This window comes from Sarcophilus harrisii, chromosome 5, assembly GCF_902635505.1.
Source record: "Sarcophilus harrisii chromosome 5, mSarHar1.11, whole genome shotgun sequence".
NCBI classification, from domain to species: domain Eukaryota; kingdom Metazoa; phylum Chordata; class Mammalia; order Dasyuromorphia; family Dasyuridae; genus Sarcophilus; species Sarcophilus harrisii.
The window spans coordinates 92132150-92151938 of NC_045430.1; the positions used below are offsets into that span (position 1 = coordinate 92132150).

At 33.9% G+C, this 19789-nt stretch overlaps 1 protein-coding gene across 2 annotated transcripts in view; it reads right to left on the reverse strand.

The window, feature by feature from the left end:
• DIP2B (disco interacting protein 2 homolog B) overlaps positions 1 to 19789 on the reverse strand; it is a 196289-nt gene that overhangs the window by 59910 nt on the left and 116590 nt on the right. For both annotated transcript variants that reach the window (XM_031937900.1, XM_031937901.1), the window contains 9 exons: positions 14071 to 14283; positions 12461 to 12616; positions 10937 to 11056; positions 8436 to 8633; positions 6709 to 6800; positions 5484 to 5594; positions 4239 to 4362; positions 1671 to 1780; positions 245 to 347 (listed from right to left, as the gene is read on the reverse strand). In XM_031937900.1, coding sequence (XP_031793760.1) covers positions 245 to 347; positions 1671 to 1780; positions 4239 to 4362; positions 5484 to 5594; positions 6709 to 6800; positions 8436 to 8633; positions 10937 to 11056; positions 12461 to 12616; positions 14071 to 14283 — 1227 coding nt within the window. The remainder of the gene's footprint in view (positions 1 to 244; positions 348 to 1670; positions 1781 to 4238; positions 4363 to 5483; positions 5595 to 6708; positions 6801 to 8435; positions 8634 to 10936; positions 11057 to 12460; positions 12617 to 14070; positions 14284 to 19789) is intronic.

The following is a 19789-nucleotide window of genomic DNA, read 5'->3' on the forward strand; positions in this document are numbered from 1 at the left end:
CTCTCAAAATCATCCTTATTTGGTTTACCCAGAATTAGGTTTATCCCTTAAATTATAATAAAGCCAGAAAGACCAACCCGTGGGAATCAAAGCAAGAATGGGTATAAGAGTAAAGCTGTTCAAACTATGAATATTTTTATTCTAAATGTAAACAAACAACAAGGGGTTTATCAATTGACTTTGGTGACAATGTTAGTATATCTGAAAGTAATACAATGAGGGTAGCTTTGGAATGTGAGCTGACCTTCAGAATAGTTGCAGGCCTGTGACAAAGCCTGGCAGTGAGACAGCATGGCAATCCGGGACACTGTGACTCCCATGACACTCCCTTCCTTGCTTGTCTTATACTGAGGGGGAAAAAAAAGAGGCATAATTAAAGAGTGATTTCTAACCCCAAAGTTTGTAAAACTCCATAGGAGTTTATTTTTGATAAATAAAGTAAGTTTCTTCCTTCTTTAAGTTATTGACTTAAAAAAAGGCCAAGTGCTACGCAGGCCCTGAAAGATTCCCCACAATGGACCCTAGATGTTTCAGTTCCATGTGAATATCCATATGGAAATGAAATATACTATTTTGGAAAACAAGATAACTATGGATTATTGTTGTATTATTACCCGTCAGAATCTTAGATAAGATCTAGTCCAGTGCTCTTAGTTGACAGATGAAGAGTCCAAAGTTCAGAGAAGTGAGGGAAGTGCTTCAGGTGACACAGCCAGTTATCTCCAATGGGCCCTATCTATACCTTTTTTGTCTTTAGTCACTAGCCTATTGTGTCCTCCATTAGATTGGAAGCTCTCTAAGGGCAGAAACTATGTCCCTTGTGTCCCTATGTCTTGTGTCCCCAGAGCTTAGTACAATGATTGGCACACAGTAGGTACTTAATAAATGTCTACTGCCTGACTTTCCACATTAAACTCTGACAACACATCACCTAAGAATCCAGTTAATTGCTGCTTATCCCATTTGCTTTTTTTTTATATTAGTTTGCAGTTTAATATAGTTTAAAATTTTACAATTCAAAGTTGTCAGTCAGTTGACAAGCATTTATTAAGTGCCTATTATGTATCAGGCACTGTGCTAACTACTTGGGAGGAGCCCAGTAACCTACTGCATTCAATCACCCTTCCCTTGACCCTCATTGATACAGATGAGAAAACCAAGATCTGAAGAAGTTAAGTGACCACAGTCAAAAAAAGTAGGGAGTAGTCAGGGTAGAATTTGAACTCGGATGTTCTGAGTCCCAAAACTGCTCTTTCCTTTACCCTATGTGGCTTTTCCTTCTTTTGTTCACTTCTTCATAGCTCTCTGGCAAAGCAAAAATGGCAGAATCATTTATTCTTTCCTTCATATATCCTTATCTATTTTTTTGAAGTCCATTGTAGGCTGGATGCCTGATGTTATTTGTTACTATCTCTCCAGCTCCAGTATAAATTCCACATCCTTCAACCCCAAGACTTATGGGTTTCTATCAGTAGAAAGGAAGGTAGGAAGAAACACTTCAACAGTTGTACCATTAGAAAGTATTTTCAATTATATGGAAATCTGACATAGAAGTGGTAAGCTGTTTCTTCTAATATGAAAACTCCTATAAAATGAGGTTTTTTTGAGATGTTTATTTATCATCATAGCAGAAAGTTTATCGAAATTTCCAAGCCTATCTCAGAATTTACCTCTATGTAGGCAGGTTCAATGCTGGCTGGTGAGATGTGTGGCTGCCAATCTTTAGGTGATTTAGAAAGGTACTTGGAATCTGTCACCACCCACTTAAGCCGGGGCCAACCTAAATCAAGTTCAAAGAAAGCAATTAGTGGTTTTAATTGTTAGGGAAAGAGTTTATGCTCAAATGGATCTTTGCAAATTCAGATTCCTTTATTTTAAATTTTATTTAATTTTAAATGAAATTCAGATTCTTAGTTGTAAAACAATACAATTTAATAAAGAACTAATTTTGCCAGTTTTATTGACATGAAATCATTCCTTTTTCTCCACTTGTTTATCATTTTATGAAATGGTTCCTAACAGTACAGTGTCATACCTTTTATCACAGAATACAATTTTATAAATGGTCCAACATTTTCAAGTCCTAGAAAAGTTCATCCAACAAACAAGAATAGAGCCAAGAACCCCGATTCCTTAGTTCAGGATATGTACTTACTTCTCTCTTTTAGCAAGTATTTTCTAGTTTTTCTTGTTGATTTAAGCTCTTAACCCTTTACTGACTGCAAAAGAGTGTTCAACAATGGGTGGTTTAGACTTCACATGTGAATTATTTGAAATAAGCAATAATTTTGATTTGCTTTTATTATGCGACAGCCTTGGTCACACATATGTGCTTCTGATAGGCTTCTTCAACTGACAAGAGGCTTCCTAAAGCTGGATTCACCCAATTATTCACAGTTAGAAGAACTTAAAAAAAAGAATGCTAACTTATTATGAAGAAAACATATTTGTCAAAGTCAGACAATACAAACACCAGAATTTTTAAAGTTGAAAAAAGATAATTCTAGATTGGGAATTTTTACTATACACTAGTATGTTAGGAAGATGGATGAAGTAAGGGGAATACCAAGGACTACAGTAAAGTTGGATAAAACTTTTTTCTTTTCAAGTAGCTGCCCCCTCCACAATTTCAAACAATTTTCTTCTGCTATTTTCATTTGGCATTTCACATCCGAGGATTAACATTTTGTCATGATATAAGATATTTAACTCAAGTATACAGGGTGATCACTTACACAAATGAAACATATTGGTGGAAGGTCATAGCTATTTCAGATGCCTAAAAAACTTATTTTGTCTAAACTAATTCTTATGATACATTCTGTATTGACAATAACACTCAATTTCCAATAAACCCACCACTCTCATCCCATACCTAACCACAAAATTTAGTTAAACTACATTATCTAATAATAGCTATTGCAACTGACTGTACACTGAATGCCCCATTTTCTGTAGTTTGCTGTTTTAACGAAGGGTATGTATTAACTTTAGAATTTAAAACCAACACTTTTTTTGTGTTTTAGCTGAATTTTGTTACTTTTTAATACCTTTTAACTTATAGCTAACACCTATTATTACAGAACAGAGGAGGTGGGAGGGCGACCTGGTCTAACCTATACATAACAACATGACTAAAAATTCTTCCTACAATATACTACATAATCGGTCATCCAGCCTTTGCTGGGAGACTTACAGGAAAGGGAAACCCACTACCTCCCATTATTGTCAATTCAACTTCTGGATAGCTTGGATCAATCAATCAATCAATAATAAATATGTACCTACCAGTGCCAGATGCTATATTAGTGATACAAGTGCAAAGCATGAAACAGTACCTATTCATAAGGAGCTCATATTCTAATGGACATAGAGTATAATATAAATTAAACATACAAAGCAGCTAAATACAAGGTAGTTTTGGAGGGAGGAAGGGTCTTGGTAGTTGCAGGGCTCACGAGAGGTTTCATGTAGAAAATGGTGTTTAAGCTGGGTCATACAAAAAGAGAGGGATTCTTATGAGTTGGAGTTAAAGATAAAAATTTTGTCCTATAGGCATTAGAAAGCCACTGGCATTGGTTCAATAGGAAAGGCTCACCTTCAAATCTGCAGTTAGGGAAAATTAGTAGAGGATGGAATAAAATGGTAAGAGTTTTGTGGCAGGTTTACCAAAGGGGAGACCAAATGCAGTAATCTAGGAAGGAGGTAAATTAGGCCTCAATTAAGGTGGGAATTTTGTGAGTACAGGAAGAGTGAGATAGAACTGAGAGATTCCAGGCCAAATTATGCCTCTGAAACTTGTTCCAGTTGTTCATGGTTTTGTCTTCTCTGACAAATAAGAGAACTTAAATCACTATTTCACATGCTAGCCTCCTATCAAAAACTTTAAAATAGTTATTACCATTTCTTCCCTAGGCTACATCTTTACTTTGTTTAATCAATTTTTATATGGCAAGATCTGACTTACTCTGGGTAATCTCTCTTCACATACCAATGTCCTTCTTCCTTAGACTAAAGTTTCCCAAGATGAATAAAATTCTCCAGATGTGGTACTTTTCTAGTTTGGAACATTATTCCTTTCTCTATGCTGCCTGAGATGTTAACATTAACTTTTTGGTACCATAATCACTTCTTCACTAAAAACTCCAAATCTTTTCAGACACACATAGCTAATTCTGTCTTCTCTATCTTATAACTGTGAAACTGACTTTCTGAACCCAAGTGAGTTTTCCACTAACCTTTAAACTGTACAATTTCTCCATTCTGAGTTTTTGGAAGCCCCTTCAGACAAACCTCACTGGTGAGAGCCAAGGTAACACCACAACTTCCAAGTAAGAAGCCAATCTGCTGTCCTCCAGCATCCTGTGAAAGGGAATAATCCAGCCTTAGGATCAAAGTAGTAAAAAAAACTGATTTTACACTTACCAAAAATCTAATCCATGGTAATTCTGTGTCACTTGTGTGTTAATTGTGTGCTAATAATTTGTTGATAGCTTGGAATTTAAGTAGTAACAATCTTCTTACATAGAACTGAAAAATATTATCTTCTGGATAACAAATTAAACCTTATACCAAGGTGTTACATACAGCTGAAAATTAATTGTAACCTCCCCCCCACCCAATTTCCCACTTTTTTATGGATCAAAAATGATGCTCTTTCATTTTGCTCTGAGATAAATAAATAGAACTGCTCTCAAAAGGACTAGTTTCCCAGTGTCCCATTAATTAAACAATCAATACACAATGCTAAATGGTTAGAACTATGCTAATTATTTGGGATAGAAAGATGTAAGTCAAATAGCAACTGCCTGATGGGACTTATAGAAAGTGCTTTTTGCAAAGCTTAAATGCTATACAAATATGAGTTATTATTAATATCATCATTATTAGTAGTAGTAATAGTAGTATTACTGAAAAAAGTTAATTATGTTTCATGTTAATTTTGTGACATGGAGGTACAGGAAAACAATTGCACTCTTTCATTAAGCTTCATTTGCAATCAGAAGACTTGGGTTTAAATCTTTCTTCTACAACTCATCCTCCCTGCCCCTCCTCTGGCAATTGGGGTTAAGTGGCTTGCTCAGGGTCACACAGATAGGAAGTGGACCTAAGTGTCTGAGACCAGATTTAAACTCAGGTCCTCCTGACTTCAGGGCTGGTGCTCTATCCACTATAGCCACCTAGCTGCCCCTACAACTCACTCTTGTATAACTCAAGATAAATCTCCTAAATTATTCCCTAAGTCTTAGAACATTCAGTTGTAAAAAAAGAGGAGATGGGAAATTCTCTCAAAGTTCTCCCACAGCTCTACATCTATGATCCTGTGTACATATGGAAAATGTATGTTTCTACAACTTGTATCAATTTTCAGGAAAACTGTCAGAAAGTAAGTACCTTACTCTCAGTGTAATTGAGATACACTATCCAAAATAAATGATAATGTCCTATCCCACCATCATGTCTTTTGATTCTGTCAATGTTACCTTTCTAGTAAGTGGCACTTCTATAGGTACAGGGATAACTTCTGCTAGGAGACATCCATAAAAAGCCACCATGAACATGACAGGATCATTGTTGGGGTAGACCAGGGCAACCTAAAATTCATGATGACATTCAATTAAAAGAGATACAAAGATATTTCTCAATGTCAGTGTCAAACTGCTTATAATGCAAAGATTCAAATATAAATATGCAAGCTGTTTACTCTGGAGTAAATTAAAATAACAAAAATAAAACAGCAAATTATTCTAAAGATATATCTTGGCCTTCCTATGGATAAATGCCAGTTTTGATGAACAGTAATGAAGTTGTAATTTTCTGAGCCTGTTCCCCAAATAGGATAAATTTTGGGACTATTCTTAGTATTAAGCATTAATACTAGTTACTATTAAAGGCACACAACAATTTTATAAAATGTACAGTAGGAATGACTCACTGAAAAAAAAACCACACACACATTCTGGGAACTCATAGATGACTCTGTATTCCACTAAAGTAAAAAAAAATCTTATGTTCTCAATGGAAGCTTGACAAAAAGTTGTATAATCTCAAAATGCTACATGAAGCGAAACTGGTATTTAGCTGACAAGAAATTAACATACTTTAAAAATAAGTCTTTTTCCAAGCCACCTCAAATTTAATAAATATCTAAACTAAAAAAAAAGACATCTGTATTTCAAAGGTATATGAAAGATTTTTTAATTTGGCTCCTCTTTAAAAGTAACATATAAAGGAGGGAAATAAAAACTGACAAAGGTTTTTGGGTATTAATGAAAATAAAACAAAACAAAATGGTAGTCCAATCATTATTTCTGCTACTCTAAGTCTCAAAGTTCTGTTTGAAGGTCAATAGGCTGTGAAAGACCTAAAGTCTTTTTTTTGTTGTTTTGGCAGCTTATAACTTAACTGATTAACAAGTAAAGAGATGGAAACATGAAGCAAAAAATTGGTCAAAATAAAAGTTCAACATTTCCCTTCAATCCAAGAACACTAAAATTACAATGCAGTATTATGCCTAGGAAAAGAATGGATGCAAACAATTTTCATGATTTTAATAAGTAGTGACAGAAAGCTCAACATAATTGTCTTTTCTAAAAAAATACTTTATTTATATTCTTTAAAAATATCATTGTCACTTCAATGACCTCACCATTCCTCTTATCTTAAAGAAATAAGAAAAAAAATTAAATTTTAAATTTTAAAAATTACCCTATCTCCAGGTTTTAATACTGGTTCATTTTTTGTCCCCAATTTATTAAGCAATGTGTAGGCCAACTTGAGGCTTCTGCTCCATAATTTTCCTAGAAAGAAAAAGACAGTTTTTCAATAGATTACATAGATCAAATCCATCTGCTGCCTAAGCAACGTGATTTCCACACCAAAAAAAGCAATGGAAGTGCTCCTATGGAGACACTAAATAAGCTAGGGAAAGAACAATAAAACAAAGTCCAATGTGGTTCAATTTCATCAAATAAAAATGTTTTCAGTCTGACTATTATTTCCCACTCATTATTCTAGATGCAATCATCATAATCTTTGTTTAAGGACAAAAACAAAAAGGTCCCTTTCTTCATGGAATCCATATTCCACTGGCACCAAAGTTTCTGACAAGAAATCAATGTGTAAATTAATCAATATTGTAAGGTCATCTTCATGATTACTGTTATTATTGGTATCTATTATTTCCGATGTGCATATTTCATCTGTCTCATAAGACGGTCCTATTTAAAAGGTAAAGGATCATTTTAAAGCTTCTTTGGTATGTCCACAAATAGTGCATTGAAAAAGAAATGTCTTATTTCTTAAAATGCTAATTTTATTGAAACATTTTATTTTTATATCACATTCATTTTCAAATATATCCTTCCCAAATCCCACATTGTAAGAAATACCCCTTGTAACAAAAAATAAAGGACAGTGCACAGGCTGGTAGATTTTATGTAACTGTCTTTTTCTTTCTTTGTTACAATGGAGGAATCACTGCAACAGTGGTGGAAAAGAATAACTAAAAATGACTGCTGAAAAAAAATTTATTCTTTAGAGTGCTTTGTAATTGCATTTTTATAAACTCAAGGGTTTTGACAGACTGATTTGAGATAATTTTAAATATTTTATGGCTATTCTGACTAGGATTATCTCTTGATTATATCCTGGCTTTTATTATTACTGTATAGAAACACTGTTGATTTTTGTGCACTGACAATATATCCTTTTACTTTACTAAAGCTATCAACTGCTTTGATGATTTTTTGCAGTTTTTAAAGTAAGTTATCATGTTAGCATCAATTAGAGAATTTCTTTACCAAAGTTGATGCCGTTAAATCCTTAATCTGGTCTTACTGACATCACCAGATTTTTAAAACTATATCAAACAATAGAGGGGAAATTTTGTTCCTGAATTTCTTGAAAGCTTCTATTTTTTCCCTACTGCAAATAATGTTTATTTGGGGTTTTAGATACATATCACTTGTAGTAAAAATAAATGAATAAAAGCCTACAAATTTATAAATTCCTACAAATTAACTATCTATTTTACTAGAATATTATTAGTGTTGCATTTCTATATTTAAATATTCTTCCTCATATTCAGAACATCAACTATTAGGAAGTCTCTCTATTTCCCTGCTACCAAACCTTTCTTCAGAATATTAAAATATTGGCAGACCTTCAACCATTACTATGGAAAACAGAAATGCTTGACAATATATTTAGCACTGATGAGCCAATTATCTAATTTAAAAGGGCTGCTGAAATACTGAAGTTAGTAATTATTCAATATCATGCTTAAAAAATTGTTATTTTTGTCTGCAAAGCTCCTACCATACATAATTCTGGAAAAGACTATCTTTTTTTTTTTTTTTTAGCCACAAGCTCATGTATCTTATAATATCCCAGAAGTAGGAGAACAGCTAGGAATTGAAATTTCTTAAACTCACCATATGTTAGCGTATAAACTGGCTTCCCTGTAACATCAAGTGCAGTCAGACAAGGGCATTTGGCCTGCGTGGTCCCCCATCGTTGTAGTGCTGATTCTAGAGCAGGAGGCCAGTTACAGATAACTCCTAATGGCTCTCCCTTCACAGGAGTCATCTGACGTCCTTCTGGTTTAGGCTGGTTTGGGTCTGGCTGAGGTACTGTATATATAAAAGGAAATTGTATTTAATTAAAAGGAGATATGAAAGAATCAAAATACTCATGGACTTTAAGTTATTTGCAACTTATTTTTTCCCTTCTTATAAAACTGCTGAATTAGAAGGGACTTGAGAGAATAGCCAATTCAATTAATACTTGAACTGGTATAGCAAAGGCAAGACATGATTAAGTGATCATCTAGCTCTCATTTGAAGATTTTCAAGTGAAATTAACTCACTACTTCTGGAGATAAACTCACTGTTCACCTTAACTTAGTTTTAAATTTACTTTAGAGTTGAGTTCAATTCATCTTAAATATTTAAATAAGTGTCCATTGGGTAAGCAAAGCACTATAGCTATAGATACTAATATTCAAAGTAGGTCTAATTTATTTGTTCATTTCTCTGTGAAGAAAACTTTTCAATCTATTTTAGATGACTCATCATGGAAGAAATAAGTTATTATAAACAGCTATATATCATATACGAGGCTCCTACCATGTGCTGAGCAGCTATTTAGGGGATATAGTTGTTTAGGGCACAAACCCTATTTTCCCTGTTCTCAAGGACCTAAAACTTTACTAAGCAAAACAACATGTATATGTTAAGTATATATAGAATAAATATGTAATAAATTCAGGAAAGTTCAGTGAGAAAGGACATTAGCAGAAGTGGGTATTTAGGGGGAGAAATCAAGAAATGTTTCAGATAAAAGATGGAACTTGAGCCGAATCTTGAAGCCAGGGATTCTAGAAGATGGAGGTGAGGAGGCAATAAATTTCAAGCATGGAGGATAAATAGTTGGTCTGGAAAAGTTTGTTCAAAACTTTGTCAACAATAAAGAGCAGTAAGATATCATAGTGAACAAAGAGTTCAAAATAAGTAAAATGGTTAATTTTGATCACATAAAATTAAAAACTTTCTGCACAAACAAAACTAATAGTGCCAAAATGAGAAGAAATTAAGGAAAAAATCTTTCCAAGTTTCTCTGATAAAGATCTCATTTTTAAGCATATGTGGAATTTGAATCAAATTTACAGGAAAAAGACTATTCCTCAGTTCTATGTATATTAATTTTATGATTGTAAATCAATGCATAAATTGTCAAAGACTATGAATATCTAATTTTCAGAGAAAGAAATCCAACCTATCAATAGCCACTCAAAAAAAAAAATGCTCTAAATAGCGAATAATTAGAAAAATACAAGTTAAAATAATCCTGAGGTACACCTCACATCCATCAAATTGATTAAGATGATAAGAAAGGAAAATGACAAAGGCAATGAAAAAATGAGTACATTATTACACTAAAAGTGAAGCTGTAAATTAGTTTAACTATTCAGGAAAGCAATATGAAACTATGCCCAAAGTGTAGTTAAAGTGGCTATGCTCTTTGACCAAGCAATTGCATGACAACTTTTATCCCTAAAGAGATCAAAACTGGTGGATCCTTAGATAAAAAAATATTTATATTCTTTTTGTGGTGGAAAAGAATTGAAAACTAAAAGGATGCCTATAACTGGAAAATGGCTGAACAAGTGAAGGTGTATAAATGTGAAGTAATACTAATTGTGCTATTAAATGAGGAAGGAGATGGTTTCAGAAAAATCTGAATACAGCAAGCTGTTAATAAAAATTTGTTGATGGTGACATATAATAAATAGTTAATGATCATTCTACTACTTTTTCTGAAGTCCTGAACAATCAATCCCAAAAAGGAATTTTCCTATCCAGAACCACAACAGCACTTAAACATTTTTGACTGTTACTAGTAACTGCTGGTTTTATTAGTTATCTTTTTAATTAATTAGATCTCATTTCATTTGAGTCAAAGCTCTCCGAGGTAAGAAACTGTATTTCTCTGTGCTCCTGAGCACCTAACAATGTGTCTGGCACATAATAGGTTTTCAAAGGCAGATTATATATTTAAGGTTATATTTCAAATACTCCCCCAAATTTGATGTCACATGAAATACCTAGCTATATACTGTGTGTTAATTCAGTGTCCTCAAGTTAATTCCTTTTTAGAATACAAGATATATATACATTTATCTCTGTGTATTTGCATTGGCCATTCCTCAGTGAATGACGGAATGTATCTTCTTCTCATCTCTACCTTCTAGATCTCTTATTTCAAGATTCAGTTCAAGTAATACCTTCTATATGAAATCTTTCCTGATGTCCTTCATACTCCAGCTCCCACTAACTGCTTACACTCAATGGAGATCATTAGATCTTGAAACAGATCTGATACCCTTTGTTTAAAAAGCAAGCTCATACTTTGTGTCCAGCAGATATATTAGTACCTTCTACAATTTCTTCAGAATCATCTACAAAATATTCCTTTAAGGGAGGCCTTTTGGGTCGTTTCAGAGTATTCAGAAGTTGTTGAATTTTTGTAGAGACTCTGCTATTGACAGGGACACCTACAAGAAAGAAAACTATTAAGTTAAATTGTGAAATTCATGGAATATAATGATTTAAAATTCATTTCTCATCATAGGAACTTCTATTTTTCATGATATGAATGTCTTCCAAAGTCTGAATTGATTTTGGTGGCATTAATTACCTACAAATATGTACACATTAGTTTTTATGATCATAACAAAAAATAAAAGTAGTAATTAGCACATCATTCCAATATTTTTTTTCTCTCAAGTTTTATCTTGGGGGTTCTAAATCTGAGATCTGCAGATGCCTAAGAACTCCCTGGATAGACTTTCAGTGGTCTGTGACTTTTGATGGGAAAAAAAAATTACATCTTTATTTTGACTAACCTCTAACTGAAATGTTAAAATTCATTGATAAATATAAGCAACAAACTACAGTACCCTTAACAGCATCTTTAACTTTGTCAGCAGAAGAAATTGTGATATTTTCATATCATATTACAACTAGTGATCCCTAAATAATGTTTACAATCATAAGTAGAAATTACTTTAAAATTACTATAGTTATTATATCTGCCACTAGATAGTACAGATTGAAGTCTTTCTGTCTGTAGAATGTTCTTCAGTGTAACTGATTTCTTTTAAAATCCTATGTATTTTATTTTGTGCACTCATAAACATTATTCTGAGAAGGGGCCCACAAGCATCATCAGGAGGCAAAAGGGTGACCAAAACAAAACAAACAAAAAAGGATTCAAGAACTCTATTATTGTTCCTCACAGTCACTTTTTGTTCAAAATATCTCACAGGTCAATTCTGATAGAAGTGGTTATCTTTAACAATGAGAGGATCCAAATCAGTTCCAATTGATCAGTAATAAATAGAACCAGCTACACCCAATGAAAGAACACTGGGAAATGAGTGTGGACCACAACAGCATTTATACTCTCTGTTATTGTTTGCTTGCATTTTAATTTTTCTTCCCAGGTTATTTTTACCTTCTTTCTAAGTCCATTTTTTCTTGTGTAGCAAGACAACTGTATAAATATGTGTACATATTTAGTATGTATAAAGTATATTTAACATATACTTTTAACATATTTAACATGTATGGGACTACCTGCCATCTAGGAGAGGTAGAAGGAAGGAGGGAAAAAATTGGAATAGAAGTTTTTGCAAGAATCAATGTTGAAAAATTACCCATGCATATGTTTTGTCAATAAAAACCTGTAACAAAATAAATAAAGTTTTTAAAAAATCTCATAGGAAATACTAAATATTTATAAACAGATATCCACACAGTTACAAGATAGTGCTAGCAACTTGGAAAGAAAACTGCAATTACTTTCACTGTAAATGAGGCACTAATATAAAATGAAATAAACTAGTTCAATTTTTCTCTTTTGTCTGGTTAAAGATGTCCACCAAAAGCAGCCATACCATCAGCTGTATCCATAAGGCTGGAACGATTAGACCCTTTATGCATGCCTTTTACTATCCCCGAGGGGGGCAGGTCAATATTTGCTGGGCGAATCGAGGAGGAAGATGAAGAAGAGGAGGTAGTTGTGGTGACATCAGGGGGAGCAGAAAAATTCTCTAGAGAAGGGAGAAAAAAATGTATAAAACAAAACACTGTCAGTAAAAAACAGACTTAAATATGGTCATATCCAGCTATCAGTTGGATATGACAGTAAAGAAAACTACACAAATAAGATTTGGCACTGTTAAAAAACTATTTATTTGAAATCCATTACCAGGTGATCAAATTATATGCAAACAATGATTTTTCAAAAAACCTGACTCAGCTACTACACTTTTGCTCCCCAATCAGGAAGCAGGTGGCAGTTAAGCCTATAGGAGGTGGGACAACTAGATGGCTCAGTGAATAAAGTACCAGCTCTGGAGTCAGGAGGACCTGAATTCAAATCCAGCCTCAGATACTTAATACTTATTAGCTGTGTGACCCTGAACAAGTCACCTAACTCCAATTCCCTCATCAAAAAAACCCCAAACAAACAAAAAGTGTAGAAGAACACAAAGAATTGTGACAGTACTATGAAACTTCTACTATTCATTCATATATGTTGAGAGATAGAGGGGACTAGAGTAGGTGATGCAAGAAATGAAATGAAAGATTCTAGTAGTTCTAAGAGTGGATATTTGGAGACAGTGTATCTTGATTGACTATAACCATGATGTAATTCTTTAAAAATTATAATACTGAGAGGAAAGTTTCACAAATTTTTAGTTCAGAACTCAAAGACTCACAAATGAATAGAAAAACAGAAAAGCACCAGTGTGACAAAAAAAATCAAAATACAATCAACAGCAGAAGAGGAAAGAGAAGTAATCATAGACTAATGCTAACATGAATTATACATCAATTTGTATCAGACTAAGCAAAAAAAAGGAAAAAAAAACAAGATATATTTCATAAATGGATATATTTTACACATACACACATAACACACAACATTAAAACAGAGCCAAACAAAAACTTATTTTATACGGTAGCAATCAGCAGTACTTAGCAACTTACACAGAACATTTAGCCTAAATACTCCAATGTGTAGCAACATCATAGCAGCAAGAACAATGAATGCCAATCCCATGGATAGGAATAAAGGCTTTCTTGCTATACTCCAAAAAAAGTTTTCTCATTTGATTTTTTGTTTGTTTAAAAAATTATAAACAATTAAAAGAATCTGGGCCACTACAAATTTTCATAATCTTAAGTGAACCCACTATATATATATATATATATTAAGACAGGCATTGTCTCTCACAGCTTGAATGTTGCTATGGAAATAGCTATGGCTTCAGGTGAACAATAATATGGACCAATAACCCAGATGGTAGCCATTGTAACTGTTCTGTGAATACTTCTTCCCTTTCTTCATTAGTTGTTAACCTTTATCTGATTGTGTATGTTTATATCACTTTGAAAAATCAAAGAATCAAACTTAAACCATAAACCAACCTCTGGATACAGAGAGTCAAAATTAACCAAAGAGAATATAATTGATTTCTAGGGGAGATTCAGCTCCTACCTATTCGAGTACTGGCAAATACATCAGCTAGTGACACAGTGGTTCCTTTGACCTCTCCATGGGATAGTGTAGAAGATGCTGATGAAGAAGTAGATGATCCCTGAATTGAACGGTTGATCCAGGACTCAGCATTCTGTAAGCTCTGTTGCAAGGCAGCAGAGAGAGCAGCTTGTCGTCTCAGAGAACCCTCATCCTCAGAGGCAGAAGATGTGTCTGTATGAAGTAAATCAGAAAGAAGTTCTCCATCCTGCCTATAACACAGACCTCTTGGTCCTCTCTTGTAGTTCAAATATTGGATTCTAAATGGACAAAACACTCTGCCTTTTGAGAAGACATAAATTCACTGTAATGTTAATAAAGATGCATAGAGCCAATGGGAACAAAAGTGAAGTAAAATATCTCTGAAACTAATTGTTATTCCTATTAGAAACTACAACAACAAACCAAGCCAATCAAACCATTTAATATTTGAATCTCCAGTAACCCTGATTTTAGTTTGGGGCTTAATATACAATGCTAGAAATCCTGAACTTATTAAAATTTTCAAATATTTTAGTACTCATGAATTTCTTTCAATTTCTACATAGGAAAAACTTCCTGTTCAACAGGAGAAGCAGGTTTAAAAATTGTTTATAAGGGGATCTTTCAAGTTACAATAAAAAGACATTAATAATGAATCCCCTGGGCAATTGTGGAAATGTAAAATGTAGTTTTTGCTTAGACAGCTAGGTTTAACAGTGGCTGAAGTGTTGGGAGGCAAGAAGGTCTGAGACCAAATTTGACTTCAAATACTAGCTATATGACCCTGACCAAAGTACTTAATCTCTGTTGGCCCTTGCTTCTTCAACTTTAAAATAGGGATAATAATACCTACCTATTTGTAGCCTTGTGGTAAAGATTAAATTTGATCACAGTGATTAGCAAACAGTAGGTGCTCTACAAATTCTCTTCCCTTCCCTCTTTCCTAATAGCTTAGTTAATAAATCCACTAAGGAGATTCACTGAAGAATTAAAACAAAAAGCACTTTGTTGAATATGCCCAAGGCACTATGCTAAGAGATAAAGAGTCAAAGAAAAAACCTAAACCAAAAAAATAAAAAAACCCAAAAAACCAAAAAATAGTTCCTGCCTATAGTAGACTTAACATTTCAGCAGGCTGGAGATATAAAATATAAGACAAATAAATACAACTAATGTGAGGAAGGAGGAATCAGCTAATAACTAAGAGGCACAAAAATATACAAAAATTACTAAATCTTTACAAGCTGATATTACAGATTTCTTTTCTTAAATTTGCTTTAGAGAATCCTGGAAAACTGAGGTGGGAAGAATAATAATTAAGGCACTCGCTCTGGTTTTGATAGCAGAAGAAACCAATCAATGAATACTCATTGAGTGCTTACTACAGGCAAGGCACTGTGCTAAGCACTAAAGATACAAAAAGAGCAAAATGATGAAGTTTAGGTTTTTGGAGTTCTGAGAATCAAAATATGATGAGGTCTAGATTTAGGGTTGTCAGGGAACCAAATGATGAAATTAGATTCAGGGAATCTAAATGAGATTAGGGTTCCTGGTAGTCAGGGAGTTAAATGATGAGGTCTAGTGGCAGGTTTGGGGTTCAAGGAACAAATGGAGAGGTTTGGCTTCCCTACAATCCCTTGGGATTCAGCACATGGATAAGGAGTTTTGGGAACCCTTCTTTCTGGAGACACAGAGATTCTTTGTAAAGGAATTTATGAACCCAAAAAAGCTAGACTGAAAAAAGAGGTTTATTATTGGCGGGAAAATCCTGACAGAGAGTCTCATTAGGGAAATAGGTGAGGAAGATAAAAAGAGGGTAGCGCTGGATGAGAATATTATTCCAGTGGGCAGAGGTTTCCTTGGCATAGCATGGCATGACATGTTAGGACCTCTGCAAAGAGAGGGTTTAAGATGTTTTTATAATAGGAGCTTTGGCTACAAGCAAAGCCTGCTCCATGGGGCTAGTGGGTGGAATTCCAAGTTGGCTCTTTTTATCTACAAGCTGGATTTCAACTTGAGCTGGAATTGAGAAAAAATCTTAGAATTGAATAGGGTTGGAATTCTCCAACTTAGGACTGAACCCACCTAGATAACAGAATGAAGCTGTTTTATCTTGTCTCCCTCGGGCAGGGTCCCACAGATGCAGGGCCCAAGAAGAATCTCTCCTTCAAGGAGTTTTAGAGAGTTTCAGGGTCCCTTCTTCAAAAAGATAGTTCTTACCCTCAAGAAGCTTACAATATAATAAAGGAAACAAAATATAAAAGAAGAAAATTATATATAGAATATATACACATATATGCAAAGCAAGTTATATAGAAACAACAGAAAGAAAGCACTAGGATTAAGAGGAGTTAGTCTTTCTAACAACTATTTTAGGCTTTTTCTTCTGCTGATCAAATATAAGTTTAATTCTACAAGATGAAAGCAAAAATCAAAGAAGGAAGTTAAAGAATGAGAATCTTGTTTTGAATATACTGATTAGAGTAGAAGAAAAGGGCTAGTAATTAGAAATTAGCAGGAAAAAAGGGAGAAGGTAGTAGTAGTCCACCTTTTCATCCTCAATCTTCAAGATTCTAAGTAACCAATTTAAAATCCCATTTGGAAACATTTTATGAAAAGGTATGGAAGTATTATGACATCCTCTTCCCCTTTTTTGAAAACACACTTTACTCTCTTTAGGCAATATTTTAAAAAATAATATTAGGAAACTATTTAGTCTAAAGCCTTGACTGAATTAGGGCAATGATAAGTCAGAGTGGCAGGTAGGTGGCACCAAAGTGCAGAGTTCAGGTGAGTCACATCTCCCTCATCTTCCTGAATTAAAATTTGGCCTCAGATACTTACTAACTCTGTGTTAAGTCTGGTCAAGTCAATTAACCCTATTTGCCTCAGTTTCCTCACCTGTAAAAATGAACTGAAAAAGAGCAAACCACTCTAGCATATCTGCCATGAAAACCCCAAAAATGGGTCACAAAGAGTCAGACACAACTAAAAATAGTTGAACATTACATTGTCAAAGTAAAGGGGGGGAAAACGTTGAATAATTAAAATAATAGAAACATCTTCACTTTTGACCAGGATTTTAAAAAAATTAATTCTTGGAGGCAGAGTATAAAAAAAGACTGGATAATTTAGAAAAGGCCAAAAGCTAATGAACTACTATTCTGTATGATGAATGCTAAACTTTGTCCCTGCCAGTTTTGACCTTGATCATATTTGTCTAACTCAAAAAAATCTTAGGTGGAGAAATTTTTGAAGCTAAGATGAATTTGAAAAAAAAAAAAAAAAAGAAAAAAAAGATGAATTTGGATTTTTCTTTTTAAGACCTCCTTAGAATTATTTAAATAATAAAGTTGTCATTGGCAGATTTGTGCTTAAAATATAAATTATAGGTTTTTTCTTATATAGATATGGACCACCTGCTCTGAAAGACTTTCTTAATCTATATAATATCTATCTATCTATTTAGATAGATAAGGAATTTTTTGGATTCTTCTAAGTTTTTTCAAGAGCGGAACTGCCTGGTGCCCCTGAATCTAACCATTGAGGAAAAAATACAAGTCTGCCATACACCCCAAGAACATTAATTTATTAATATACCCATCTGTCTTTTTATTTAAACTAAAAAAAAAAAAAAAAAAAAAACATTAATTGCAAACACTATTAGTTCACAACTCCTAAGGATATTTGGAAGATAATTAAAAGTATAATGTGTTTAATTATAAATCTAATAATTCTGGGAAATTTATGATGAGATTAGGGTTTCTGGTGGTGAGGGAGTTAAATGATGAGGTTAGTGGCAAGTTCAGGATTCAAGGAAAAAATGAAGAGGTTTGGCTCCCCTAAATTCTCTTAAGATTCAGCACAAAGTAAGGAGTTGTGGGTACCCCCTTCTGGTGGCACAGAGATCCTTTGTAAAGGAATTTACAAACCCGAAAAGCTACGCTGATAAAAAGAAGTTTATTATTAGCATTGGGAAGTCAGCCTCTGCTATGTATGAATAGAAAGACTGAATTCCTTAGTGACAAGGTCTGACAGATAAGTAAAGTTTCTAGTAGAAAAATCCCAACAGAGAGGTATAAAGTACTGTTAAAGAAAGTCTTATTGCGGAAGATAAAGAGAGGGTAATGCTGAAAGAGAATATTATTTCAGTGGGCAGAGGTTGCTGCTGTAAGCTGGCATGGCTTATTAGGTCCTCTGAAAGGACTGAGCTTAAAATTGGCTCTTCTTATAATAGAAGCCTTGGCTAAAAGCTAGGGTTTGCTCTTGATGTGGAGCTGAGTGGGCTTGAGCTGGAATTGAATAGAATTGAATGAGTCTTTCAATAGGGTTGGAATTCTCTAGCTCTGGACTCAACTAGACCCATCTTGGTTCCCTGGGGCAGGTTCAAGAAGAATTTCTCCCCCACGGAGCCTTTCAAGTGCTTTACCCCATGGCTCATCCTCAAAGTCAGAGAGAGAAAGAGAAAGAGTTTCAGCCCCCCCCCCCCAATTATTTAGACCATAATGTTTATTTATTTAAATGCTTTTCATCTTAACTTTAACACTGCTAAAATTTACCATCTGATGTGAGTTACAGGACCCAGTAAAACAATTGCTTACAGGATATGTGAAATACTGAGCAAGCCTTAGAAGTGAATTTGAATGAATTCACTGCACTATGGCAAACTTTGAAGGCAGGAGATTGGTTCTTGGGAGATCAAAAACTTAATTCAAAAAACTCAGGTGTTAAAGTTGGCATATAGATTCAGAATAACTATTGTGCAACATATGGTTAAGGTAATCAGACTATGGCCAAAAAACCTGTACTACAATGTTTCTATTAAATCCCAAATTGGACTACCCACACCTGTTTTAGCCTCCCTCTAATCTTAATAGTCTTCTGATGACTTCAGAAGATTAAGAGCAGAACACTCAATACATTTAAGCTTAGACAGGGTTAAAGTAATGAACAGATCAACAATGAGATGAATCAAACCAATTCTAATTGTTCAATGATGAAGAGAGCCAACTACACTCAGAAAGAGGACCATGGGAACTGAGTGTGGTCCACAGCATAGCATTTGTTTGCTTGCATTTTGTTTTCTTTCCAAGTTTTTTCCCCCTTCTTCTTGAAATGATTTTTCTTGTGCAGCAAGATAGCTATATAAATATGTATACATATATTTTAACATATTTAACATGTTTTGGACTACCTGCCATCTAGGGGAGAGGGTGGGAATAAAGAGGAGATAATTTGGAACAGAAGGCTTTCCAAGGGTCAGTGTTGAAAAATTACCCAGGCATATGTTTTGTAAATAAAAAGCTTATTTATTTATAAAAAAAAAATAACTTTTTTTTTAAAAAAGTGATGAACAGATTAAGAGAAAGAAGAAGTCTTTGAATAATTCAATTAAAAGAAGCATTCAGCTTTGATTAGAACTGGGGTTAAACTTATTTGTGTCTTGGATCGTTCTGGCAGTCTGGTGAAATCTATGGATATCTCAGATTTATATTTTTAAATGCATAAAATAAAATGCTGAGGATTGCAAAATAAACCAATTATGCTGAAATATATGTTAAAAACACTTTCAGTCACCTTTGAAAGAATCCCTGGACAAGGATGAAAAGAAGAATCTTTAGAGGGAGTGGTTAAAGAAGTAAACAGTTTTAGGAAAATGATTATCCAGTGTAGGTCTAAAGTTAAATAATAATTTTAT